Source organism: Salmo salar, chromosome 01, assembly GCF_965601325.2.
Source record: "Salmo salar chromosome 01, fSalSal1, whole genome shotgun sequence".
Classification (NCBI taxonomy): domain Eukaryota; kingdom Metazoa; phylum Chordata; class Actinopteri; order Salmoniformes; family Salmonidae; genus Salmo; species Salmo salar.
This window is the reverse complement of record NC_138291.1, coordinates 30,596,657-30,623,520: the sequence shown is the minus strand read 5'-3', so window position 1 is coordinate 30,623,520 and position 26,864 is coordinate 30,596,657. Positions and strand designations below refer to the sequence as shown.

The 26,864-nt window shown below is 41.0% G+C and overlaps 1 protein-coding gene across 3 annotated transcripts; it reads right to left on the bottom strand.

The window, feature by feature from the left end:
- Positions 1 to 1,501: 1,501 nt before the first annotated feature.
- LOC106598722 (protein phosphatase 1A) lies at positions 1,502 to 26,864 on the bottom strand. 3 transcript variants are annotated; one of them, XM_014189782.2, is made up of 6 exons: positions 26,501 to 26,864; positions 24,657 to 25,502; positions 24,343 to 24,460; positions 24,093 to 24,204; positions 23,728 to 23,785; positions 1,502 to 2,117 (listed from the first exon to the last, which is right to left on the bottom strand). In XM_014189782.2, the coding sequence occupies exons 2-6, from the start codon at positions 25,485 to 25,487 to the stop codon at positions 2,088 to 2,090; spliced, it is 1,149 nt and encodes a 382-aa protein (XP_014045257.1). In that variant the 5' UTR covers positions 25,488 to 25,502; positions 26,501 to 26,864; the 3' UTR covers positions 1,502 to 2,087. The 3 variants fall into 3 exon arrangements, with proteins under 3 accessions (XP_014045257.1, XP_014045222.1, XP_014045247.1); XM_014189747.3 differs by lacking the exon at positions 1,502 to 2,117 and adding an exon at positions 9,755 to 18,983 and having other exon boundaries at positions 26,501 to 26,863; XM_014189772.3 differs by lacking the exons at positions 1,502 to 2,117; positions 26,501 to 26,864 and adding exons at positions 9,755 to 18,983; positions 26,079 to 26,224.

Sequence of the window (26,864 nt, the reverse complement as noted above, 5' to 3'; positions counted from 1 at the left end):
AGGCCGGGGGAGATTGACAGTTCTTTTGTGTTTCTTCCATTTGCGGATAATCGCACCATGTCACAGTATCCACCGAGGATGGCGCCCCTCCTCGGTCGGCGGCGCTCAGCGGTCGTCGTCGCCGGTCTACTAGCTGCCACCGATCTATGTTTCTGTGTTCTTTGGTTTTTGTCTACTCTAGCCCGCACCTGTCTCTTGTCTGTCATTAGTGGGGAGGTATTTAGTTTGTTTCTTTGGGTTCGTCTTTGTGCGGGATTGTTTGTTTGTCAGCGGGCAGGTCTGTGTACGTTCTGTGCTTTTGCACATTTTTCCCCAGCGGATTCTCGCTGGATGAATATTGCATTTGCCGGGCTGCGCCCCGTGCGTATTTTTGTTTTCTCGGGGTTTACTGTGTTCCCGTGTGGTCTCTGGGCGCACCCTATGCCCTTTTGTTACGCCAAGTGTTTTTTTCGGTGCAATAAGTATATCATTCTACGACACTACTGGACTACGTCTCCTGCGTTTGACTCTGCCCTTTCCTCCTGCCTTAAGGAACCGTGACACACCAACTGTTGTCACCTTCTCACCAAGCTGCTTGGCGATGGTCTTGTAGCCCATTCCAGCCTTGTGTAGGTCTACAATCTTGTCCCTGACATCCTTGGAGGGCTCTTTGGTCTTGGCCATGGTGGAGAGTTTGGAATCTGATTGATTGATTGCTTCTGTGGACAGGTGTCTTTTATACAGTTAACAAACTGAGATTAGGAGCACTCCCTTTAAGAGTGTGCTCCTAATCTCAGCTCGTTACCTGTATAAAAGACACCTGGGAGCCAGAAATCTTTCTGATTGAGAGGGGGTCAAATACTTATTTCCCTCATTAAAATGCAAATCAATTTCTAACATTTTTGACATGCGTTTTTCTGGATTTCTTTGTTGTTATTCTGTCTCTCACTGTTCAAATAAACCTACCATTAAAATTATAGACCGAACTTTTCTTTGTCAGTGGGCAAACGTACAAAATCAGCAGGGGATCAAATACTTTTTTCCCTCACTGTATGTAAACTTCTGACCCACTGGAATTGTGATACAGTGAAATAATCTGTCTGTAAACAATTGTTGGAAAAATTACTTGTGTCATGCACAAAATAACCGACTTCCCAAAACTATAGCTTGTTAACAAGAAATTTGTGGAGTGATTGTAAAACAAGTTTTAATGACTCCAACCTAAGTGTATATAAACTTCCAACTTCAACTGTACATACTGCTTGTAACAACCAAATCAGAGGTTCAATATAGTGTACTGGTCTGTGTGTCTTTGTGAATGTATAGCCTACACAATGAGGACGCTTGACCCCTCAGTGTCAGTGAAAGGGTGAAAAGTGACCCTTTCCCCCCCCCCAGATACTTACCCACTACGAATACCAATTAGCCTAAGTTAGCATGGGTATCACAACGATCAACCACACACCTACAAACCAACCAACCACACACATACAAACCAACCAACCAACCACACAAGAAGAGATTTCGAGAAAGAGCGTCATCTGCTCACGAGTCTTTATTCATGTCGCTCTTGACAAGGTGTTGGGCACTAAACATCAAACAGAAAATCACTGAGTGTGTTATGTGTGTGGTTCCAAGGCTGAGGAAGCCCTCTTCCTCATCTCTTTCTACATTGATGTCCTTTACCCAAACAAAATGAAATATACTTTCAAAGCACTCTTGTCAAAATACAGTACATCATAAAGAGAGAACCATTTAGACTAGTAAGTGCTAGCCCATAGACTGTGTGGTCATAGGAAGAGATTTCACATCTTTGAGGTACCGGTTTATCTCTCAGATCCGCACCTTTGGTTGGAATGATGTTATGTGATCGACTCAGACAGATGAGGTGTGTGGAAAAATATTCCGTTTTGGCAAAGAGGGTGCAGATAATCACTGATAGATTCTCAGACTATTCTCAGACTCTTTGGGAGGAAGGGGGCCGGTGTATTCAAATTCATAAAATATGTGTGAGAAAATAATAGTTCAAACACTTCAAGATCTGACAATAGACAACAGCAAACACTCAGGGGGAAAGGTGGGTGGAGATCATCGGTTTAGTTCCTGTTTTAGCTGAAACCCCGGAAGAAGAGGATGTCCTGGGGAGGAAAAGGGGAGGATGTAGGTGAAGGATGGAGAAATAGAGTAACTAACAGCATGCAGGGTCATGGATACCAAACATTACTGACTACATGCTAACAAGAAATGCAAAAAGCTGAGAACTGTCTGTATGCAGAGGGACAGAAAAGTGACTCACTACCTTCTTAGAGGTACAAAGGAAAAAACTGACTTCCGCATTGCATTCCGAGAAAGAAAACAACCACTGACTGAAGGCCAGAGGCAGAGGCAATTAAAAAATTCAAAGAGAGGGAGATAAACACTTCCACCTCACTCCAGCACAGTCCACAAAGCAGAAAGCACAAGCTGACAGACAGACACGGACCATGCTTAGTTAGAGCAGGTGCTTCAGTAGTCAGCTACAGAGAAAAAGGAGACAGCCATGTATTCATCAACACATTTAAATAAGAACAAATAGTATACTTGATCTTGGGGAGAGAAAGGAATGAACAGATCAGCAGGTAGAGCTTGAAATTATGCTGAACACGCAAGGTCAGTTTCCAGTCGAAGGGAAGCAGAATGTGATCGCATATTATTAAAGTTGTAATAAGCAGATGGTTGAATGGTGCAATTTACATCAAGTAAAAGTCAAAATAATACATTTGATACAATAGGCAAGCATGAAGTTGGAATTAAGGACCAGGCTTTGTACAGAAAAAAGCTGTGAACTTTGAATGAACACAGGAGAGGTGACAAGAAGATGGTTTCCATGCCCCATCACATAATGAATCTCCGACGCAACTCGACTGTCATGCTATATCAAAACAAGGGGGATGCTAACAATGGATTTATTTCCCTGCAGTGATATTTGTAGGATGAAGGGAGGGAGGGCGGCTGGGGGTCACATATCAAAGTTTCAAGCTGACATAAATCAATCAGTCCCATAACTGGACAAAAACAACAGTAGTGACCTGTGGGCCATATCTGACATTAATCCTAAACCTTCCAGTCAGTGTGGAGGAATGACAGCACACGATTTGGTGGGAGAAAGAGAGAGAGAATGCTGATACAGGGCCTAACGAGGAAAGGTGCTGATGCTAATGAGTGCATCCGTGAGCCCTTAATGAGGCCGTCTCGTTTGGTGTCCTAATTCACAGTGATCCGCGTCTCAGGGGTGCAGGATAATGAGCTGGGCTGGGATTCCCAGGGCAGGGGGTTGTGTAACCCACCTCAAAAGGGGGACACAAACTCCCACAATGCATGTGTGTGAGAGAGAGTGTGATAGAAAAAGAGGGAGGGAGGGAGAGAGAGTGTGAGTATGTGAGAGAGATACAGTGTGTCTGTGAGAGGGGGAAAGGGCGAGAGGAGGAGGGGAAAGAACAGCTAGATGTCATCCCTGCCTGATACGCTTGTTTGTACCCTCCCATCATTGAATTGCTGTGACCAAGAAAGAAAAGCTTGGCTCTCTGTTACAAACTGACCTCGGGCAACAAGTACACTCACGGATAGAGGAGACGGTGAGGTAGACAGAACAAGAGTGAGAGAGAGCAAGATGAGAGAGACAGGGATAGAAGCAAACAAGCGAAAAAGGCGATGCAAGTCCACAAAAAGTTTGAATGTTGATTCACCACAATATTTCCATTAGGTGTTGTTGGCTTTGAACTTGCATTTCTAGGAGCTACTGTATGGCCACTTCAATCATTATCAATGAGCTAAGGCTCATGAACACTCTATATACCATCCAGGAGAAACGCCTATCCTCTAAAGGGATGGCATTCAGTTTCAGGACTTTTTTACTGGGCTACCAAGAGAAAACTAACTAACAACTACAGGAATCAGTGACCTCAGTTTATAAAAACCAAATGCAGAGTATGCATTGAGCCCCGCCGCCCCCGCCTCTTTCTGCTGTGTCTGCATTAGTAAGGCTCAAATGGGTTTCTGCCATGAGAAACAGAGCATGACATGCACTAAACAACGCCAGGCGGATGACAGGCCAGCTCCATTTGATGATGGCCGTCGCTGATGCGGACACCTTTTGATGTGGAGAAATATCAGGGCAGCGTAAATCAGTATGAGACGCAGCTGGCCGCAGACCTAATGAGTCAGCCACATTACACACATCTCAAAATGCAAATAGAAAATAACTACAGGAAATGGAACATTGATATATTCACCCAATGGTGAGTTATGGTGTCATCTGGAATTTAAGCAAAAGCTAAAATATGGATATAAGTACTTGACATGGTCTTTGAGAACTGTGTCAACCAAATAATTCAGACACCACTCTGAAAACACTGATCAATAACTTTAGTGGATTGTCTGCTCACTGTCCACTACTGTTTTGTCAGTGAGAATGTGTTTCCACACAACTCTAATTGACACAGTTAATAACACTGCCGCCCTCTGGCTAGCTGGCTCCATGCAGATCTACCAGTAACTGTGACTTTGCTCATTCCTCCAGTCACATTCACAGATCTGAATAGGAAGAGGAGATGCAGGAAAAGGAGGAGGGGACTGAATAAAAATACCTTTATCCAATTTTATTTCCAGAAACGGAGATGCACATACGACGACTGTCTATAAACGGATAACTACAGTGCCATTTACAGATGATTGTTAAAGAAACAGACAAATAGCGTCACAAAAAATCCTTGGAATAAACTATTCATTCATTTACAGTATTATGTTACTTTGAATCGGATACACTTACTCTATTCTTCTGAAAACATTGACTCTGTACCGGTACCCCCTGTATACAGCCTCCACATTGACTCTGTACCGGTACCCCCTGTATACAGCCTCCACATTGACTCTGTACCGGTACCCCCTGTATACAGCCTCCACATTGACTCTGTACCGGTACCCCCTGTATAAAGCCTCCACATTGACTCTGTACCGGTACCCCTGTATATAGCCACGCTACTGTTATTTGACTGCTGCTCTTCAATTATGTTACTTTGATTTCTTATTTTTTAGGTATTTTTCTTAACACTGCATTGTTGGTTAAGGGCTTCTAAGTAAGCATTTCACTGTAAGGTCTACACCTGTTGTATTCAGCGCATGTGACAAATAACATTTGAGTTATTGACTAAATCAGGGATAAAAGATCATTGCTCTGCTTCCCGTCCCCCAACCAGACCATTCAGCAGATCATAACAATCCAAATTATACCTGATCTGTCAACGGCTTGGCACTGAGCACCGTTTGAACGTTTGACCTTTTAACACGGCTCATGACATTATGTTGACATTTCAAGTAATCCCTCCCACGGTTCCTAATCTCAGTCGCCGTAGATGTCCCTGGACCATCCCCTGAGCTGCAACTACGCCATGGATGCAGACAGGCAGTCAGAGACAAGCAATATCCATGGCAGGGCTAATGATTCCACGCTAAGCTAGAGCCCACATGTGCAACCACACTCGGGTTATGGGACAAATGCAGACATACATACAGGCATGGGAATCAATGTTCATGTGTATTATCGGTGTATAATATGAAATGTGTTCATTGTTGTGTAAAAGAGAGGGATATTGCACCCTACCTTCTCAACCTAATTTGAGCTACAATGCCTTCCCAAATGATTCACACCCCTTGACTTTTTCCACGTTGTTGTGTTGAAGCCTGAATTTAAAATTGATTAAATTGAGATTTTGTGTCACTGGCCTGCACACAATACCCCATACTGTCAAAGTTGAATTACGTTTTTCTATATTTTTACAAATTAATTTAAAATGAGAAGCTGAAATGTCTTGAGTCAATAAGTATTCAACCCCTTTGTCATGGTAAGTCTAAAAAAAGTTCAGGAGTAAAAATGTGCTTAACAAGTCACATAATAACTTGCATGGACTCACTCTGTGTGCAATAATAGTGTTTAACATGATTTTTGAATGACTGCCTCATCTCTGTACCCCACACATACAATTATCTGTAAGGTCCCTCAGTCGAGCAGTGAATTGCAAACACAGTCAACCACAAAGACTAGGGAGATTTTCCAATGCCTAGCAAAGAAGGGTGCTTATTGGTAGATGGGTAAAAAAAACAACAACAAAAAACAGATTGAATATACCTTTGAGCAAGGTGCCATTATTAATTACACTTCGGATGGTGTATCAATACACCCAGTCACTGCAAAGATACAGGCGTCCTTCCTAACTCAGTTGCCGGAAAGGAAGGAAACCGCTCAGGGATTTCATCATGAGACCAATGGTGACTTTAAAACAATTACAGATTTTAATGGCTGTGATAAGAGAAAACTGAGGATGGATCAACAACATTGTAGTTACTCCCCAATACTCACCTAAATGACGGAGTGAAAAGAAGAAAGTCCGTACAGAATAAAATATTCCAAAACATGCATCTTGCTTGCAACAACACACTAAAGTAATACTGCAAAAAATGTGGCAAAGAATTTAACTGTATGTCCTGAATACAAAGCGTTATGTTTGGGGCAAATTCAACACAACACATTGCAGAGTACAACGCTTTATATTTTCAAACATGGTGTAGGATACATCATGCTATGAGCATGATTGTCATCGGCAAGGACAAGGGAGTTTTTTGTAGAATAAAAAGAACCTGAACAGAGATACACAAGCACAGGCAAAATCCTAGAGAAAAACCTGGTTCAGTCTGCTTTCCAACAGACACTGGGAGACAAATTCACCTTTCAGCAAGACAATGACCTAAAACACAAGGCCAAATATACACTGGAGTTGCTTACCAAGATGAAATTGAATGTTCCTGAGTTGCCTACTTAAAGTTGTAACTTAAATCAGCTAGAAAATCTATGGCAAAACATGAAAATGGCTGTCTAGCAATGATCAACAACCAAACTGACAGAGCTTGAAGAAAGATTCACAACTGTAATTGCTGCCAAAGGAAATTCTAACATGTAATGACTCAGTGGTGTGAATACTTATGTAAACTAGATATTTCTGTACTTCATTTTCAATACATTTACAACAATTTCTAAAAACATTTTCACTGTGATTATGTGGTATTGTGTGTAGATGGGTGAGATTTTTTTTTTACTTCATCATTTTTGATTTCAGGCTGCAACAACAAAAATGTGGAATAGGTCAAGGGGTATGAACACCACAGTGTATGTGAATACATACATACAGTTGAAGTCGGAAGTTTACATAGACCTTAGCCAAATACATTTAAACTCAGTTTTTCACAAGTCCTGACATTTAATCCTAGTAAAAATTCCCTGTCTTAGGTCAGTTAGGATCACTACTTTATTTTAAGAATGTGAAATGTCAGAATAATAGTAGAGAGAATGATTTATTTCAGCTTTTATTTCTTTCATCACATTCCCAGTGGGTCAGAAGTTTACATACACTCAGTTCGTATTTGATAGCATTGCCTTTAAATTGTTTAACTTGGGTCAAACGTTTTGGGTAGATTTCCACAAGCTTCCCACAAAAAGTTGGGTGAATTTTGGCCCGTTCCTCCTGACAGAGCTGGTGTAACTGAGTCAGGTTTGTAGGCCTCCTTGCTCGCACACGCTTTTTCAGTTCTGCCCACACATTTTCTATGTGATTGGGGTCAGGGCTTTGTGATGGCCACTCCAATACCTTGACTTTATTGTCCTTAAGTCATTTTACCACAACTTTGGAAGTATGCTTGGGGTCATTGTCCATTTGGAAGACCCATTTGCGACCAAGCTTTAACTTCCTGACTGATGTCTTGAGATGCTGCTTCAATATATCCACATAATTTCCCTTCCTCATGATGCCATCTATTTTGTGAAGTGCACCAGTCCCTCCTGCAGCAAAGCACCCCCACAACATGATGCTGCCACCCCCGTGCTTCACGGTTGGTATGGTGTTCTTCGGCTTGCAAGCCTCCCCCCTTTTCCTCCTAACATAACTATGGTCATTATGGACAAAGAGTTCTTTTTCTGTTTCATCAGACCAGAGGACATTTCTACAAAAAGCACAATCTTTGTCCCCATGTGCAGTTGCAAACCGTAGTCTGGCTTTTTTATAGCGGTTTTGGAGCAGTGGCTTCTTCCTTGCTGAGCGGCCTTTCAGGTTATGTCGATATAGGACTCATTTTACTGTGGATATAGATACTTTTGTACCAATTTCCTCCAGCATCTTCACAAGGTCGTTTGCTGTTGTTCTGGGATTGATTTGTACTTTTCGCACCAAAGTACATTCATCTCTAGAAGACAGAACGCGTCTCCTTCCTGAGTGGTATGATGGCTGCGTGGTCCCATGGTGTTTGTACTTGCGTACTATTGTTTGAACAGACGAACATGATACTTTCAGGCATTTGGAAATTGCTCCCAAGGATGAACCAGACTTGTGGAGGTCTACAATTTTATTTCTGAGGTCTTGGCTGACTTCTTTTGATTTTCCCATGATGTCAAGCAAAGTGGCACTGAGTTGGAAGGTAAGCCTTGAAATACATCCACAGGTACACCTCCAATTGACTCAACGTATGTCAATTAGCCTATCCGAACCTTCTAAAGCCATGACATCATTTTCTGAAATTTTCCAAGCTGTTTAAAGTCACAGTCAACTTAGTGTATGCAAACCTTTGACCCACTGGAATTGTGATACAGTGAATTATAAATGAAATAATCTGTCTGTAAACAATTGTTGGAGAAATTACTTGTGTCATGCACAAAGTAGATGTCCTAACCGACTTCCCAAAACTATAGTTTGTTAACAAGAAATGTGTGGAGTGGTTGAAAAACGAGTTTTAATGACTCCAACCTAAGTGTATGTAAACTTCCGACTTCAACTGTACATGTGAATTTGTAGCACTGAATAAAAGCAGAAATAAACCCTACAAGTCATCACCAGTCTACTGTACTACACAATCCGCCACCTCAGGGTAAAACACCCCACAAAGCTGTCAATGCTACAATTACACCCATTTGGCATTGACTCCACTCCTCTGTTGTCCATGCATGACTGGATAATGTTATACTGCTGCATACAACAGCACAGTCCAAAAGAGGATTCACTGCTAAAAAGGTCAGATCTGTTGGCTAGGATCAATTACAATGTATCTTTTAGAGCAGCCATACTCAACAGGCGGACAGCAGGCCGGATCCGGTGGTCAATACAGACTGCGGGTCGACTTAAATACAAATTAATTTATTTTAAAATTCAGTTTGGGATTGAACTTCTGGTATCATATGAACACATAAGACATGGAAAATGTGTGGAATTGCAATGAAATGTGCTTTTTAATTGCAAAATGTTTCTTTAGCGCCCTGGCATAATGTGTAGAATTAAAGGAAATATGACATAAAACTGCTAATTTCTCTCTCTGCCAACAAGAGGGGTGTGGACAGTTTGGGGGTTGAATTGGTTGCGAGGTAGGGGTTTCTTACTACACCGATAAACATTATTCATCCGGAGACCTTTGCCACCTAGGAAGTGTGTGTAACCGGACCTTCTAAAATAGTATTAAAGTACCCCAGTTTTAGAGACCACCTTTATTCCAAACGGACGGACGGACGGGGGGGGGGGGGTGCACTTTTTGTATCGGCAAAACATGAATCAGTACTTAGTGTGTTGGTGGGTCTTTCAGTATACTGTGTTAATGAAAACATTGGTCTTTTATGAAGGAATCTGACATTGAGTTAATTTCTATATAATTATTTAAATGTGACAATGAATTGAACAGATCAAGACAGGAAATGAGAAGAGCTATGCAAGGTAACAACCCATTTATTTAGTGATACATTCTGCAAACTATACATTTTATTTCAAACTTCAAAGGCAAAAAAAAAAATGAAAGAAATAAGGACGGAAAGGCGGCGAGGAAATTCAGGGAAAGAGGAGAAAAAACACTAATTCACAAGCAAGGAATGCAATTTGTTCAATCGACTCAACACAAGTAGTACAATTTAGTTCAGGGAACAAAGCTTTTTAACATTTTATTTTCGGTCTTTCCTTTGGAGATGGGACATAATACAAAATATACAGTTATTGAACTTTGCAAAGTCAATCACAGAGACCTCTGAGAAGCAGTTGAATTAACATAGACAATACTTATTATCTACAGCAGTCTAAAGCCATTCTTGAATGTATTCATAAATATAGCAGACATGAATGTATGTACGCACATTTCTAATGCTTACAAGGTTACCCAATTGTTATACACTTGCATTTGCTTAAAGTATTACATCATCTGCAGGAGTGAGCAATTAAATAAGCTTTCAAGAATCAACAAGGTAACATGAAGAAAAAATACATGTATACAAACCAGAAATGGTTGAAAATGTGTACCATGTGACTACCAACATAGTATGCCACTTTGAAGAGAAGCACCCTAACTTGGAAACACTTGATTTGATTTATTTCTCAGTTACAAGAAAGTAATGTCTACATCTCTCCTTGAAGTGTTCCAATAAACAAGTACTTAAGTGATAGGGTTAGATTGGGTAAGGCAAATCGGTGAGCTTATTAGTGAGCTGAAAAGGTCAGCAACATGGGGTTCAGGTCCCCTGTTTAAGGGGACACAACCCACCACTGCTAAGGGTCACACAGTAACGTCACAACTGAGGTACATTAATATGGACAATATGGGAGCGAGCATTCAAATCTATTTTACTCCAGCCAGGTATACCTCTGAACTATACAGAACTAGTTCCAGGGGAGCAAAGGGACAACCTGTAAATAGCTTTATAGTTTTTTCTAGAACAAATTTTTTTGTGAAAAAGCTGATAAGAAAGACGATCAGTGCATATTTAACCATTGTCATTAATTACACCAAATACCTCTCACACATCTTACATTTCTAGAACCCTGAACATTGTTACAATTCTAGATCTCTGAACTAGTTGAATCACAAAAGCGAAACAAGTTGGTGAAATTACACAAGCAAGGGTTTGAGGCCATTCTTTTTCGTATAAGGTCAATGATTTTACTAGTTAATAAAATAAACTAGCATTTGCAGTGGATACATTATAGATATCAATATTTCAAATTTGCACATTTCAGTCAAATACATTAACAATGGGTTTGCCCGACTCCATGACAACTCAGTCTGACATTCCACAGATTCTGACAGTCAGAACAGCCATCAGAACATCTGATGGCTGTTTTCAAAGCAAAACTACAGAGGGGGTCTAGAACAACAACCAATACTAGACAAATAGTTTTCTATCAACTTATGAGGTACTGTAGTTTTATGGTATATAAGAAAAAGAATACATTGGATGCTTAGTAAGTGCTACGCTTTTGAACAATTAGGTCAGTCTTTTATGGTACCAGACGGGTCAATTATTGATCAAAAGTCAAATATTGAAAAACAAAAAAAATACACCCTAATTGAGCATTCTTTTAAAGCCATATCCTATTTCAATGGGAGGCAAAGAAAGATTTACATAAAGGTTCAAGCATGGTGTATGGATCTAAGATCAGGATATGGCCTCTGAATTTCGCAAAAAGTGCCTTCAGAAAAGTATTCATACACCTTGACGTATTCCACATTTTGTTGCGTTACAGCCTGAATTCAAAATGGATTGAATACATTTTTTTCCTTTGCCAGCCACACACACACACACACACACACACACACACACACACACACACACACACACACACACACACACACACACACACACACACACACACACACACACACACACACACACACACACACACACACACACACACACCACACACACACACACACACACACACACAACCCCATAATTACAGTGAAAACATACTTTGAGATTTTAGCACAATGAAATACAGAAATCTAATTTATATAATATTCACACCCTTTTGCTAAGACACTCCAAATTGAGCTCAGGTGCATCCAATTTCCTTTGATCGTCCTTGAGATGTCACTACAACTTGGAGTCCACCTGTGGCCAATTCAATTGTTTGGACATGATTTAGAAAGACATACACCTGTCTATATAAAAGGTCCCACAGTTGACAGTGCATGTCAGAGCAGAAACTATACCATGAAGTTTAAGGAACTGTCCATAGATCGCCAAGATAGAATTGTGGCGAGGAATATACCTGGGGAAGGGTATAAAACAATTTCTAGAGTCCTGAAAGTTTCCAAGAGCACAGTGGTTTCGAACTTTGGAAAAAAATTTATAAAAAAAAAATGGAGCTACCCAGGCTCTGCCTGGAGCTGGCCGTCTGACCAATCTGAACAACTGGGCAAGAAGGACCTTAAATCAGGGAGGTGACTAAGTACCCAATAACCACTGACAGAACTCCTTGGGTGAGATGGGAGAACCTGCCAGAAGGACAACGGTCTCTACAGCACTTCAATCTGGGCTTTATGGGAGAGTGGCCAGACGGAAGCCACTCTTGAGAAAAAGGCATATGACAGCACACCTGGAGCTTGCAAAAAGGCACGTGAAAGACAAAGCATAAGGCAAAAGATTATGGTCTGAGACAAAAATGTAATTCTTTGGCCTGAATGCAAAGCGCTATGTCTGGAGAAAACCAGGCACAGCTCATCACCAATCTAACACCATCCCTACCATCAGCGGCAGGGACTGGGAGACTGGTAAGGATAGAGGGAACAATGAATGGAGCCAAATCCTTGATGAGAACCTGCTTCAGAGTGCAAATGACCTTAGACTGAGGCAAAGATTTACCTTCCAAAAGGACAATGACCTCAAGCATAAAGCCAAAGCAATGCTGGAATGGCTTCAGAACAAGAATGTGCAAGTCCTTGAGTGTCCCAGCCAAAGCCCAGACTTGAATCCAATTAAATCTGTGGAAAGGCTTGAAGATATCTGTTCACCACCGCTCTCCATGTAATTTAAGAGCTTGAGAAAATCTGCAGGGAAGAATGGGGGGGGGGGGGGGGGAAATCACAAAATCTAGATGTGCAAAGCTGATACTGACGTACCCAAGACGACTTAAAGCTGTAATCGCCACCAAAGGTACTTCTAAAAAGTATTGACCCGTGGGTGTGAATACTTAGGTAAATTATATCTGGATTTAATTTTCAATAAATTTGGAAAATATTTTCATTTTGTCATTGTGTGTAGTAGATGGGTGAGGGAAAAAAACAATTTTTTACATTTTATAGTCAGGCTGTAACAACAATGTGGAATAAGTCAAAGGGTATGGATACTTTGAAGGCACTGTACATACGTTCCTTATGAGGCTCACATAATTACATGACATGTTCATGTAAGGCCCCATCTCTAACGCCTTAGTCACTATGCAAGTCCTACAGTATATATGCAAGTAGTCCGCATTCAAACTGGTGTGTCAACAACAGAACACTAACCTACTATCCAAAACTCTTTCAAAACAAAAGCGCCGCAGCACAAAATCAGTGTCAAGCTGTACAGATGACTGAAAAATACACGGCTAACCTAAAGATAAAAGTAACGCATTTCTGAAATAAAATGTATTTATTTCCAGTCTAGCCTTATAAAAACATTGACAGTAAAATGAGTAACCTGCAAGTTTAAAACAGGTTAAGATTCTCCTTGGACTTCATTTAGGTACTTGAACATTATATACATACTGCAGTATTTCTGGAGAAAATACTTGAGTATAAGGACAATGAATGTTTGCACTCAGGGGAAGATCCAAACACCTATGCAGGCGCTAAAACAGCTAGGGCTTGTGTGTTACAGCTGACGGCTCTGTGCTCCTAAAACTTGGTTCCCTTCCACAAAACCACAGTGGGGATTTAAAAAAAATTGTTATTCTTTTTTTTTTTTTTTTTTTTAACGTTTACCAATCCAACCACATTTCTTTCTCATTTTTAAAAAGTGACTTGGGTACCTGATTCATTCAGTCACTTAATGTTTTTCTAAGATCGCAAATGCTGTGTAATAATTATGAAGGCATTGTTTGACTTAAGTATACAATTGAACAATAAGTGTTTGTGTGATTGACATTTCAGCAGTTTAAGGGTACATCAACTGTCCGTATATCAAGTTCACAACAAAAAATAACCTGGGTCCAAGTCCCTCATTCATGGACAAACATATTTAAGCGTTAATCTGAGACATACTTTAAATGGTTTACTTTCTAAACAACTGCAGGTACGCATAAAACACAGTAACAAAAGGGTGGCATATCAAACCATCTCTAAACTGTGTGTGTGTGTGTGTGTAATATAATATATTTTATATACACACATACACACTACCGTTCAAAAGTTTGGGGTCACTTAGAAATGTCCTTGTTTTTGAAAGAAAAACACTTTTTTAGTCATTAAAATAACATCAAATTGATCAGAAATACAGTGTAGACATTGTTGATGTTGTAAATGACTATTGTAGCTGGAAATGGCTGATTTTTTAATGGATTATCTACATAGGCCCATTATCAGCAACCATCACTCCTGTGTTCCAATGGCATGTTGTGTTAGCTAATCCAAGTTTATAATTTTAAAAGGCTAATTGAGCATTAGAAAACCCTTTTGAAATTATGTTAGCACAGCTGAAAACTGTTGTCCTGATTTAAAGAAGCAATACAACTGGCCTTCTTTAGACTAGTTGAGTATCTGGAGCATCAGCATCATCATGAGTGGGAGGCCCCAGTGCACAACTGAGTCTCAACGTCAACAGTGAAGAGGCGACTCCGGGATGCTGGCCTTCTTGGCAGAGTTCCTCTGTCCAGTGTCTGTATTCTTTTGCCCATCTTAATCTTTTATTTTTATTGGCCAGTCTGAGATATGGCTTTTTCTTTGCAACTCTGCCTAGAAGAACAGCCTCTTCACTGTTGACGTTGAGACTGGTGTTTTGCGGGTACTATTTAATGAAGCTGCCAGTTGAGGACTTGTAAGGTGTCTGTTTCTCAAACAAGACACTATTGTACTTGTCCTCTTGCTCAGTTGTGCACCGGGGCCTCCCATTCCTCTTTCTATTCTGGTTAGAGCCAGTTTGTGCTGTTCTATGAAGGGAGTAGTACACAGCATTGTACGAGATCTTCAGTTTCTTGGCAATTTCTCGCATTGAATAGCCTTCATTTCTCATAACAAGAATAGACTGATGAGTTTCAGAAGAAGGTGCTTTGTTTTTGGCCATTTTGAGTCTGTAATTGAACCCACAAATGCTGATGCTCCCGATACTCAACTAGTCTAAAGAACGCCATATTTATTGCTTCTTTAAATCAAGACAACAGTTTTCAGCTGTGTTAACATAATTGCAAAAGGGTTTTCTAATGACCAATTAGCCTTTTAAAATGATAAACTTGGATTAGCCAACACAACGTGCCATTGGAACACAGAAGTGAGGGTTTCTGATAATGGGCCTCTGTACGCCTATGTAGATATATATATTTTTTTAAATCAGCCGTCTCCAGCTACAATAGTCATGTCCACACTGTATTTCTGATCAATTTGATGTTATTTTAAAATGGACAACTTTTTTTGCTTTTCTTTCAAAAACAAGGACATTTCTAAGTGACCCCAAAATGTTGGACGATATATAGGGGTCAAATTCAGGAGACAACGTGGTAGTTTGTTGCCTGAAGTTAGCCTACATCATTAGATTGTCAGTTGGTTAAAGAGAGAGAATTTCAAATTCAGTATGTTACCCTGTGTGTCAGACAAACCGGATGGTGTCCCAACCCTGAGCAGAGCCCACGGGGATTAGAAGGGCACCTTAACCTACAGTGCTCCATTCTAATTGATTAAACATCCACAAACAAAACAAGAGCATCTTGCTCACCACTTATCTAACCAAATAAAACTGTGGACAGTTTATTAGGTACACCACACGTTCACGGAAATGGATCGCTCCTACAGACAGTGAGTCATGTGGCCATGGTTTGCTATATAAAGCAGGCAGACAGGCCTTCAATTACGGTTTGGTTGGACGTAAGAATGGGCAAAACGAGTGTCCAAAGAGACTTTGAGCGTGGTATGATGGTCAGTGCCAGGCGCGCCGGATCCAGTATTTCAGAAACAGCCGCCCTCCTGGGCTTTTCACGCACGACAGTGTCTAGGGTTTACCGAGAATGGTGCGACAAACAATAAAACATCCAATCAGTGGCAGTCCTGTGGGTGAAAACAGCTCGTTGAGAGAGGTCGAATGAGAATGGCAAGAATCATGCAAGCTACCAGGCGGGCCACAAACAGACAAATAACGGTGCAGTACAACAGTGGTATGCAGAACAGCATCTCGGAACGCACAACTCGTCGATCCATGTCACGGATGGGCTATTGCAGCAGATGACCACACCGGGTTCCACTCCTATCAGCTAAAAACAAGAAGAAGTGTCTGCAATGGGCACGCGATCACCAACACTGGACAATAGAGGAGTGGAAACACATCGCCTGGAACATGACAGAGAGTTCAGTTTACTTGAGTGGCCTGAGTAGTCCCCAGACCTCAACCCAATAGAACATCTTTGGGATGAGATGGAATGGGCTGTTCGCAGAATGAATGTACCACCGTCTAATCTGCAGCAACTGCACGATGCCATCGCGTCAGCATGAACCAACATCCCCGTGGAATGTTTCCGACACCGTGTAGAATGCCCTGAATAATTCAGGCTGTTCTGGAGGCAAAGCGGGATCCGACCCGGTTCTAGATGGATGTACCTAATAAACTGGCTCCTGAATGTATATACACTCATATGCAACAATGCATTTTAAACGATGGAAGAAAATACATTTAAATAAAACCATCTCTGCACGAAATACATACTATACACTTTTTTCTTAAAAGGGAAAAATTAACTGCAAATCAATCATACACTTTAGCAGCATACCGTGCTCTAGCTCCTGGTGCAGTGGCTGAGGTCTCTACACTAAGAGCACCCCAAACCACACAGTAAATACAAGGTGCTCTAGGAGAGCTCAATGCATTTAGTGGATTTGTTCTTGGTTGTATAGTTCAATATAGCAACATTTAAAGCAGCAATCAGCAGTTGAAACTATAACACCCCTGTTTCTGTAAAAAGCTAAGGGTTGAGGCTGGAGAAATGTAACCAATCAAATTCATAGAGCTATGCATGCAAAGACTGACCATCCATGATATCAAAATGATAGTTTTATCCATATTTTTAGGCTAGTGTTTGATCACATTTACTTGATTTACAAGAATTTGAGTAAAACAAGCGTATATTTTGGGTTCTGATGGGGTACGGCAGTTGACCTAACTAAGCTCGAGGCATTTATAAGTTATATTCTTCAAGAAACAAATGTGAACATACCATTCATTTACAAGTCCAAAAATGGATGGAACAACTGGAGATTGCTTCTTTAGAAAAAACACCACTTGGAAATTGGAAACAGAAGATTGAATGTTCACTTAGACTGGTGGTGGTAACTAGGGTTTCTAATAATCAGCACTTAAACACTTGTAAAATCAAATACATGTTGTGATTTGAACTCCTCTCTGAATCTAAGAAAACTTCACTTGGCATGGGCTGTCATAAAGCTGACCTATGCTATCCTAGACCACGTGGTACCTGTCATGCTGGGCATCTGTCACATATTATGTTTATTCCAGTGGAGGCTGCAGATGGGAGGACGGCTCATAATAATGTCTGGAACGAAGTAAATGGAATGGCATCAAACACATGCGTTTGATACTTTTCCACTCCAGCCAGTACCATGAGCCCATCCTCCCCAATTAAGGTGGCACCAACTTCATGTGGTTTATTCAAAGTAAATAATCTAACACTCATGACAGATGAAAATGTGTCAACTAGTCAAGGTTTTTTAAATCAATGTATGTCATTAGACAGGTTAATTGTGTCACGGACTTCACTGACCATTACAAAGTGGCTGTGGCAGATGTCGTTTTGAAGTTCAAATAGCAATTTGTCAACTTAATCCTTCCACTGTCAAATAAAGTGTTATCTGAGTGAGGGGTAGTGAGAGATTGTATTGTGCTGATATGAAAGACTGATGAGGTGCAGAAGAGGTATGTAGGAGTCATGGAGTCTAAATCTCCAGCCCATGTGGTTCTGCCATCAGCACCACCATAGCAAACATTAGCTAGTAGCTACAGTGCTGCAGATAGATCTACCTCTACACATACACACAAGCACCCAGGCACGCTTGCCAGTATACGCACGCACACACACATACACGGAATCCAACACAGCAAGTGTTAAAAGGTGTCAGGAGGGATAATCTTCACTTGCATCTTGGAACTGCTTTGTTGTGTTTACAGGAGAGCGACAAGATCCTCTCTCTCCAAAAGACAGGAACACAATGAAGGACTGTGTAACACTTTACCATAGTTACTACAGCGTATAAAGAAAAGTATATGAAAATTAAAATTGAACATGTAAATATTAGGATTTATATGGTTAGATTTAGAGAGCTTACTGTGCTGTGAACCTATACAATTTACCCGTTTCTTTAATGAGCAAAGACTTAAACTAAAAAAAGAACAAGAGCAGGAGGATAATATCACCTGGAGGACAAACAGTAATATTCACTGAATAGACATTTGTTGGAACTCCAGAAAAGCAGGAAAAAGGCAGATAGTGCATAAAAGGTTCTCTTTCTCACTTTCATTGTTTTACTTGAACTCAAGCTGCATTAAATACAGGCTGTTTGTACACGACAATTGCACTTCACAAAAACAGAAATATACAAAACACACAAGGAAATGTGAATCAAACTAATTACAGCAAAAAAATACATTGTTTCAGCTGATTTTTTTTTTTAAGAACCTGCTGGACTAGCTAGTTATGGGTAAGGTTAGGGGGGGAATAAAAGGTGAGACAAAATGGAGGGAATCCTGAACTTCAGAGCGGATTGGTGCTGCACTATCCAGGGTGTAGAGGTGTGTTTGCATCTCCTCCTCGTCCTCCCATCATATTCCCTTCTTAAAAATGTAACGCTCAGAGTGGTGGGGAGACAGACTGCTGAACGGAGCTGCTGTGGGTCTTGAGAGGGTAGCGGGTTGTAAACTCTGTGCTGTGTTAGTGGTAGGGGTTGTGTTACCACATGTCGTCTGTGGACGCTGAGTCCTTGAAGGAGGGAAGGAAGGAAAAACCCTTCAGACACTGGGTCTACATCCAAGGGGTCTCGATTTCAACTCCTGGAGACGTGCAAGAGGGCTGATCTTTCCACCCAAGAGGTTCATTTTGTCCTACACTAGTTACGAACTTGGACAGGAATAAATGTAAATAAAGTCCAAGAAACTGTTCAAGAAAGAGTACGGATAAGTGAGCAGAGCTTTCCGGCAATTGAGATTGAGATCCCTGGTATTAACAGCAATATCTTGAAGTCTTCACTTTAACCAATTACATTTTTTCCCAGTTCTGGACTGTAAAATAAGCGGATTTTATTTGTCATATGCCATTTGATAGTGATACTGTTACAAGGTAATTTTAGGCTGATCAAACAAACCCAAATGATGCTATTCCTAATCCAGAAAATGTATTTTCACAGATTAGGAACAGCATTTTATTCCTGGTTTGTTTGAATAGCACCCTTATATTTTCTGTGATAAAAATTCCTGTTTCCTGCCTAGAAAGCCATGTCAGAATAAAGCACAACATCTCATTCACATAATCATGAGAATGTTTGTATATGAACGAATGCTTTATGAATGGTTGTTATGAATGATTGCTTCAATTCATATATTGCTTGTTATTAAACTATGTAAAATCCTCCCATTTGAAGAAACTTGAATATTATCCCCCATTGATGGAACTTTAGGGAGAAAGTACACAAGATTGATATCAAATAATAGCAGCCTAAAAAAAAAAGGGGTCTAAGATTGCTCTGCCAGCTGTCACTGCTACTACAATCCTGCCCGCATAGATCAGAAAGCATATTTGGCCTTCAAACACTGGGAGGGTGATACTTGAAACAGAAACAGTTTAAAATGAAAATTGTTTCTCCGTCCCAAAATCCGCATCAGCTAATTAAAATTGTTGAGGTTGCACGTGACAGAACACTACTTGTTAGCTTTTCCCCATCAGATAACCTGGCATACTTACCCCTATGCTAACACAACCAGCTGGACGTGATTATTTCCTGTAACAAATTCTGTATCAGTCAATTACAAAATGTTGACGTCACTTTTTCTTGAGAGCATCCTAAAAGTTAAGTCCCCCATTTAGGGGACTGAGCGGTTCTAGACCGGTTCCGACCAACATTTTTGTTTAGAGAGCGCTCTGTGAATGGTGCAACATCAATTGCTGTGCACTACGTAACAGCTCTGGTTGTCCCTCTTCGCATGCCGTTCTACGCTCTCATCCGAGATGCAGTATATAAAATCTGATACCTAATTTGCACAAGGGGCGACATCACATTTTCTGGCTTATCCAGACAAAGGATCGAACTCCCGTCTGAAATAACGCATATGAAATGGGAGACTAGCGATTGCAGCAAATGCAGTCTAATCTCGCTGTGATGTCAGATGGATGGATGTAAAAATAATTCCGTAGAATTGAAACAAGATTAAATCACCCGTGCTTACAGCTCAAGTTGTACAAGTCAGCAGACATCTGAATGGATTCTGCGCGTTGCTCAGAAGACACAGGGCAGAAAATGCTGTCATTAATATGAAATGGTACCAATTTTGTATTGTCACTGAGAACGATAATTATTTTACAGTTAAAGGTGAAATAATCATTTGATATGTAATATACATAACAAGCCTTTCAAATCATATTCCACCACTTTTGTTGAATAGGAGAAGAAAAAAAGAAAAAAATGTTTCATATGTTCATTACACTTGAGTTTACAGTACATTCGGAAAATAATCAGACCCTTTGACTTTTCTCACATTTACCTTACAGCCTTATTCTAAAATTTATTAAATTGTTTTTCCCCCACCTCAATCTACACACAACACCTCGTAATTACAAAGCAAAAACAGGTATGACATGTTTGTTAATTTATAAACAAAATATTACATTTACATAAATATTCAGACCCTTTCCTCAATACTTTGTTAAAGCACCTTTGGCAGCGATTACAGCCTTGAGTCTTCTTGGGTATGATGCTATATGCTTGTCACACCTGTATTTGAGGAGTTTCTCCCATTCTTCTCTGCAGATCCTCTCAAGCTCTGTCAGGTTGGATGGGGAGAGTCGCTGCACAGCTATTTTCAGGTCTCTCCAGAGATGTTCGATCGGGTTCAAGTCCGGGCTCTGGCTGGGCCACTGAAGGACATTCAGAGACTTGTCCCGAGGCCACTCCAGCATTGTCTTGGCTGTGTGCTTAGGGTCAGTGTCCTCTTGGAAGGTGAACCTTCACCCCAGTCTGAGGTCCTGAGTGCTCTGGAGCAGGTATTAATCAAGGATCTCTGTACTTTTCTCCGTTTATCTTTCCCTCAATCCTGACTAGACTCCCAGTCCCTTCAGCTGAAAAACATCCCCACAGAATGATGCTGCCACCACCATGCTTCACCGTAGGGATGGTGCCAGGTTTCCTCCAGATGTGACGCTTGGCATTCAGGCCAAAGAGTTCATTCTTGGTTTCATCAGACCAGAGAATCTTGTTTCTCATGGTCTGAGTCCTTTAGATGCCTTTTGGGAGTGGCTTCCGTCTGGCCACTCTGCCATAAAGGCCTGATTGGTGGAGTGCTGCAGAGATGGCAGAACCTTCCAGAAGGACAACCATCTCCACAGAGGAACTCTGGAGCTCTGTCAGAGTGACCATCTGGTTTTTGGTCACATCCCTGACCAAGGCCCTTCTCCCCCGATTGCTCAGTTTGGCTGGACGGCCAGCTCTAGGAAGAGTCTTGGTAGTTCCAAACTTCTTCCATTTAAGAATTATGTAGGGCACTGTGTTGTCGGGGTCCTTCAATGCTGCAGAACATTTTTGGTACCCTTCCCCAGATCTGTGACTCAACACAATCCTGTCTCGCGCTCCATCGACCTCATGGCTTGGTTTTTGCTCCGACATACTGTGGCATCTTATATAGGCAGGTGTGTGTTTTCCAAATCATGTCCAATCAACTGAATTTACCACAGGTGGACTCCAATCAAGTAGTAGCAACATCAAGGATGATAAATGGAAACAGGATGCACCCGAGCTCAATTTCGAGTCTCAGAGCAAAGGGTCTGAATACTTATGTAAATAAGGTGTTTGTTCATTTTTAATGAATTAGCTACAAATTTTCAAATCCTGTTTTCACTGTCATTATGGGGTAGTGTGTAGATTGATGAGGAAAATTTTATTTAATCCATTTTAGAATAAGGCTAACTTAACAAAATGTGGAAAAAGTCAAGGGGTCTGAATACTTCACGAATATACCTAAGCAAATATAAATATATATATATATATTATTTTTTTTTAAACAGAAAGGTGAGATTTTAATATTTTATAAGCGCCACTAGGTATTGTTTATGACCCTCATGATAAATAATTACTTTTGCGTATGTCTATTTAGGTGGAAATCTACAATTTGACATTACATTTAACAGGTGAACAGAAGTCACATGGCACCATCTTCTAATCAAAGTTACTAAAACATGCACAAAAGTTCAATTGGACATATAGCTCACAGTATTGCGAGACAGTTTTTTGGGGGGGTAAGTTCAAATCCCAGGTGACATTGTTTTTTCCTTTGGGAAATGTATAATTACATTTATTGTGCTAGTGTGTTTTGCGAAGGGTGTAGCCAAAACCTTGTAAATGAAGATTACAAATATATTTAATGAGGAGCTTATTGGAGTCCCTCTTGCAGACTGAGACTACTGCTATACAGGGGTGTAGAGCTGCCGGAGCCACACTTTGCCACTTCTTAGAATCATCCGTTGTGGATGGTTCCCGACTCTGCGTCTCAAAGTTGCCATCAAGGCAAAAAAGGTGGCTACGTTGAAGAATCTCAAATCTAAAATAGATTTTGATTTGTTTAACACTTTTTTGGTTACTATATGATTCCATATGTATTATTTCATAGTTTTCACGTATTCACTATTATTCTACAATGTATAAAATAGTAAAAATAAAGAAAAACAAAGGAATGTATAGATGTGTCCAAACTTTTGACTGGTACTGTATTTTAAGAAATGCCATTGATTAGTGGATAAAGTTTAAGATCTTTGATAGGCTGATGTGGAATTTGTTGCAGGAAATATTCACTGTCAGCTGGTGAGGTTAGCATTTGGCTAACCTGTGCCAGGTTATCTGAAGGGACCAGCAACAATGTAACGTTCTATCTTAACAAGTAAATTGACGATTTGAATTGGCCATGTTTACACAGGCAGCCCAATCATTGGCAAAAGACCTGATCTGATTGGTCAAAAGACCAATTAGAGGCAAAAGATCAGAATTGTGCTGCCTGTGTAAACACAGCCTAGATGTGTTAACTGTTCTGTGATATTGGCTGCAGTGTTAATTCAGGAGTTAACTAAACTATACACATCATGAAACAGCTGTTAACTGTGGGAAGAACTAAATGAGTTTTGTGATGTTATGGTAACAAGTAAAGTGGATTACAGAGCAAATCAAAGTGAATTACAAACAAGGATGATACTCAAAAGATGAGTGCTACAATAAACTAAAACATACAGAAATCCATATATTGCCTCCCCTTGATTCATCTTTAAAAACAGATATAGTTATTGATGTTGAATGTTACAAATTGAGTTCATGAAAGTTAGAAAACTAACAAAAATATTAATGTAATTGTATTTTGCCCTTGAAATACAAACGGATCTGCACAAACACACTATGATACAAATATGTATCTAGATACATTCAAATAAACAAGCTTTTGTGAGTGGATAGCAGTCGTCAGGAGATACTTACTGTGTCGTCACTTCGGTATGGGTTTAGTTTGTTGTACACTGCTTCAACAACGTTTCGCCTAGGACACATAAAAGTTAACATGCAGGTTTAGCTTAGCAAGCAATAAAAATACCAATGTATATAAGCCCAATAAAAACAAAACCGTTTCTACAGAAAAGCTAAATGCTGAGCATACAAGGCTGGAATTGAAGGGCAAAATTCAATTAGCCCAACTAACAGCCCAAACTTCCACGCTAGTCCAAACTATCAAAACCACTTTAGTGAAAAGTCATTAAACCTTAGCCTGTAAAGCATGGTACTATTTCCCAAGTACTTAATCGACCAACTTTGAGTTGGCTGAGGTCCAGTTAAAAGAGCTCACTCACTTGCTGGCCAGTTCACCCCCAGGAGGGAGGTTAGGGATGCTCTCTGATGCTAACGTCCGCATCACGTGGACCAAGTCTGGAACCCCTTCGTTTCCCTGCTTCTTTATGATCTCTGTGGGAATAGCAGAACCACATTCTCTGTGAGTAGAAAACAATATCACACTGGGTGAAGTGAGCTTCAACCACATCAAATTCATGACAATGCTCTTATATTATCTAGGTTTCTATATGGCATATTTAGATGCTGCACCTTCTACTCTGCTCTCCAGGTACTTATCCAGCTCTGCTTCCCTTTTCATGGCATCGGCAGTCACCTTTGGAGCCCCTGGGAGGCAGATCAGCACAACGCTCATATTGTCCCGACTCCCCTGTTCAAAGGGAGAAAGCGAGAGCAATACAGACAGACTTAAAAAGGAAAACATTTACATTTTCTTTAGCATATTCAAGTAATCCAAAAGGCATCTATGACGCCTACCCATGTGACAAAATGCTGTGGTAACATCCAGGTACATGCAAATGCTTAACTGTTACTGATTCTGTGAACAATAAATTGACAGGTCTCACCTTGTACAAGCAAGTGTCAACAATTTCATTGCAGACTCTCTCAAGGTCATCGGTCACCTCTAGCCTGGACCTGACAAAGTCACACAGTTCCTCATTGGCCATGACATCCCAGATGCCATCGCAGGCTAGGACAATAAACTCATCTTCCACCTCAGACCTTTCAATGGCATACACCTCAGGCTCTGGTGAAACCAGCTGCTCCGTGGGGCCCTTGCCATGCACACACTTGTAGTCGAAGTCTCCCAGGGCCCGGGACACGGCCAGAGAGCCGTTCACTCTCTGGATCATGACAGAGCCTCCGGCGTTTTGAATCCTCTCCTTCTCCAGTGGGTTGCTGGGCTTGTGGTCCTGTGTGAAGAAGTGCACAGCTCCTCCACGGCTCAGAAGACCCCGGGAGTCTCCACAGTTGATGAAGTAGATGTGGCCTGGGGAAATCATGACCCCCACCGCAGTTGAGCCACTGCGGTCCACACCGTGCTTCTTCTCTGAGATGTTCCGCATGTGCTCGTCAATCTGCAGGAAACCTGTGCGGATGCCGGTCTTCACACTCTCTACGTTGGGCTCCAGACCGCTCTGGAAGTCTGGGTTGCTGGTGATGTGCTCCAGCAGGTGCTCACAGCAGTATTTGGCCACCTGGGAGCCAGCATGCCCATCATAGACAGCAAAGAAGGACCAAGGGTCGAGCCCATGAGGCAGGCCAATGACTGCCGTGTGCGCATCCTCCATCTCCACCCTCCAGCCCTGCATGCTGCTCAGGCCATAGGTCAGACTGTTCCCCTCACCATGAGCATTGTGCTTCTCCATCTTTGGCTTGTCCAAAAACGCCCCCATTGTAGCTCTTAAAACCTTCAAAACAGGAATAAAACAAAGGATAATATAATATGTTAACTTGTTATTCTGCTAAACTCGGCTACATGTTTACTAATTAAAACGCCAAAATATTTGCCAAATATAATTAGTTAAGATATGGATGATTTCGAAGCAGATGACACAGATACAATCCTTTTATGGCAAAAAGATTTGATAGCACCTTGGGCTGCACTCATAAGTTGCACCCTCTAGTCTAAAAATAGGTGAGTACTGTAGATACATATTTTAAACACTAGCTAACGTTAGTTAGAAATATCCATCAATGAATTACTAACGTTAGCTGCTAGCTAAACAACCTATTTTGTAGGTGCTGGCCATTGATTGTGTGAGTTCAACAATAAAGTCAGTACTGCAAATAGTTAACGTTAACTACCCAAATAGCAAAACAAGATCCTCCCGCTTGCTATTTTCCGCTTACCTTACGCCCAAGCCAACGTTAGCTAACTACGTGTTATTGTTTTGTAGCTAGCTAGAATACAGTGTAGTTAGCTATTTCGTTTTGCGTTTTAGTGATGTAAGCCATCAATGAAGTAACTTAGTAGGTAATCTTACCTAACTCATGCTAGTTACGTCAAATAGCCTCCTATCCCAACTAGGTAGTTACTGTAGACATCGTCCAACTAAGTCAATGACAGAGCCAGGGCTACTTAAATTTACATAACAAGTCACATTTTTGATGATCACAAAATTACGAACAACATTTTTTTCAACAACGTTAACTAGCTGGCTGGCTGTGGTAGCTCGCTAGTTAGCTTAAATCCTCCCGTCGCAATAATATGAAATCCAAAATAAACAAACAGCTGCGTCGTTGTGGGCCTTGGCTCCATAGCTTTGGCAGGCCTTAGTTACACTGACCCACGGCCTATCCTCGTCGCGAAACACCCGCTGTGTATAGCTAATCAGTAATGCTAACAGACTAGCCTGGTAGATAATCAGAGAGAGATTTCTTACCGGCACAAACCACTGTGACTTACCAAAATCCGCAAGACCTGTTTTGAAGTTGTAAAGACAGCAACAGAGCAGAGGTGCTGTGACCGAAACAGAAACACCGACGAGATGGAGGGAGTTTGCGGGTAACGTTAGCTAGCTAGCAATCACCTCACAGTGCATCAATTTGTGAAAGTGCGGAACTCCCTGTTCTGACTAAACCAGGGATGCATTACTTTATCATTTGGCGACGTAAAGTATCATTAAAATGTCCCTCCTTTGAAGTTTTAGGCCGGAGCTGTTATGGCCAAATTAGTGTCAAGCCCCAGCCTATTCACTTGAATTTGACACAGCCTGCAAACTAGCTAAACCAAACGCTGGACTCAGAAAATACCCGGATGTTGCAGGTTG

Bases quoted from the DNA above. Each gene is read 5' to 3' on its own strand.
- LOC106598722 (XM_014189782.2), bottom strand. From the start codon at position 25,487: ATGGGGGCGTTTTTGGACAAGCCAAAGATGGAGAAGCACAATGCTCAT. The intron at 24,205-24,342 runs GTGCAGCATCTA...CTATTCCCACAG, and splicing joins CCTGGAGAGCAGAGTAGAAG to AGATCATAAAGAAGCAGGGA. The intron at 2,118-23,727 runs GTAAGTATCTCC...TTTCCTCCCCAG, and splicing joins CATACCGAAGTGACGACACA to GACATCCTCTTCTTCCGGGG.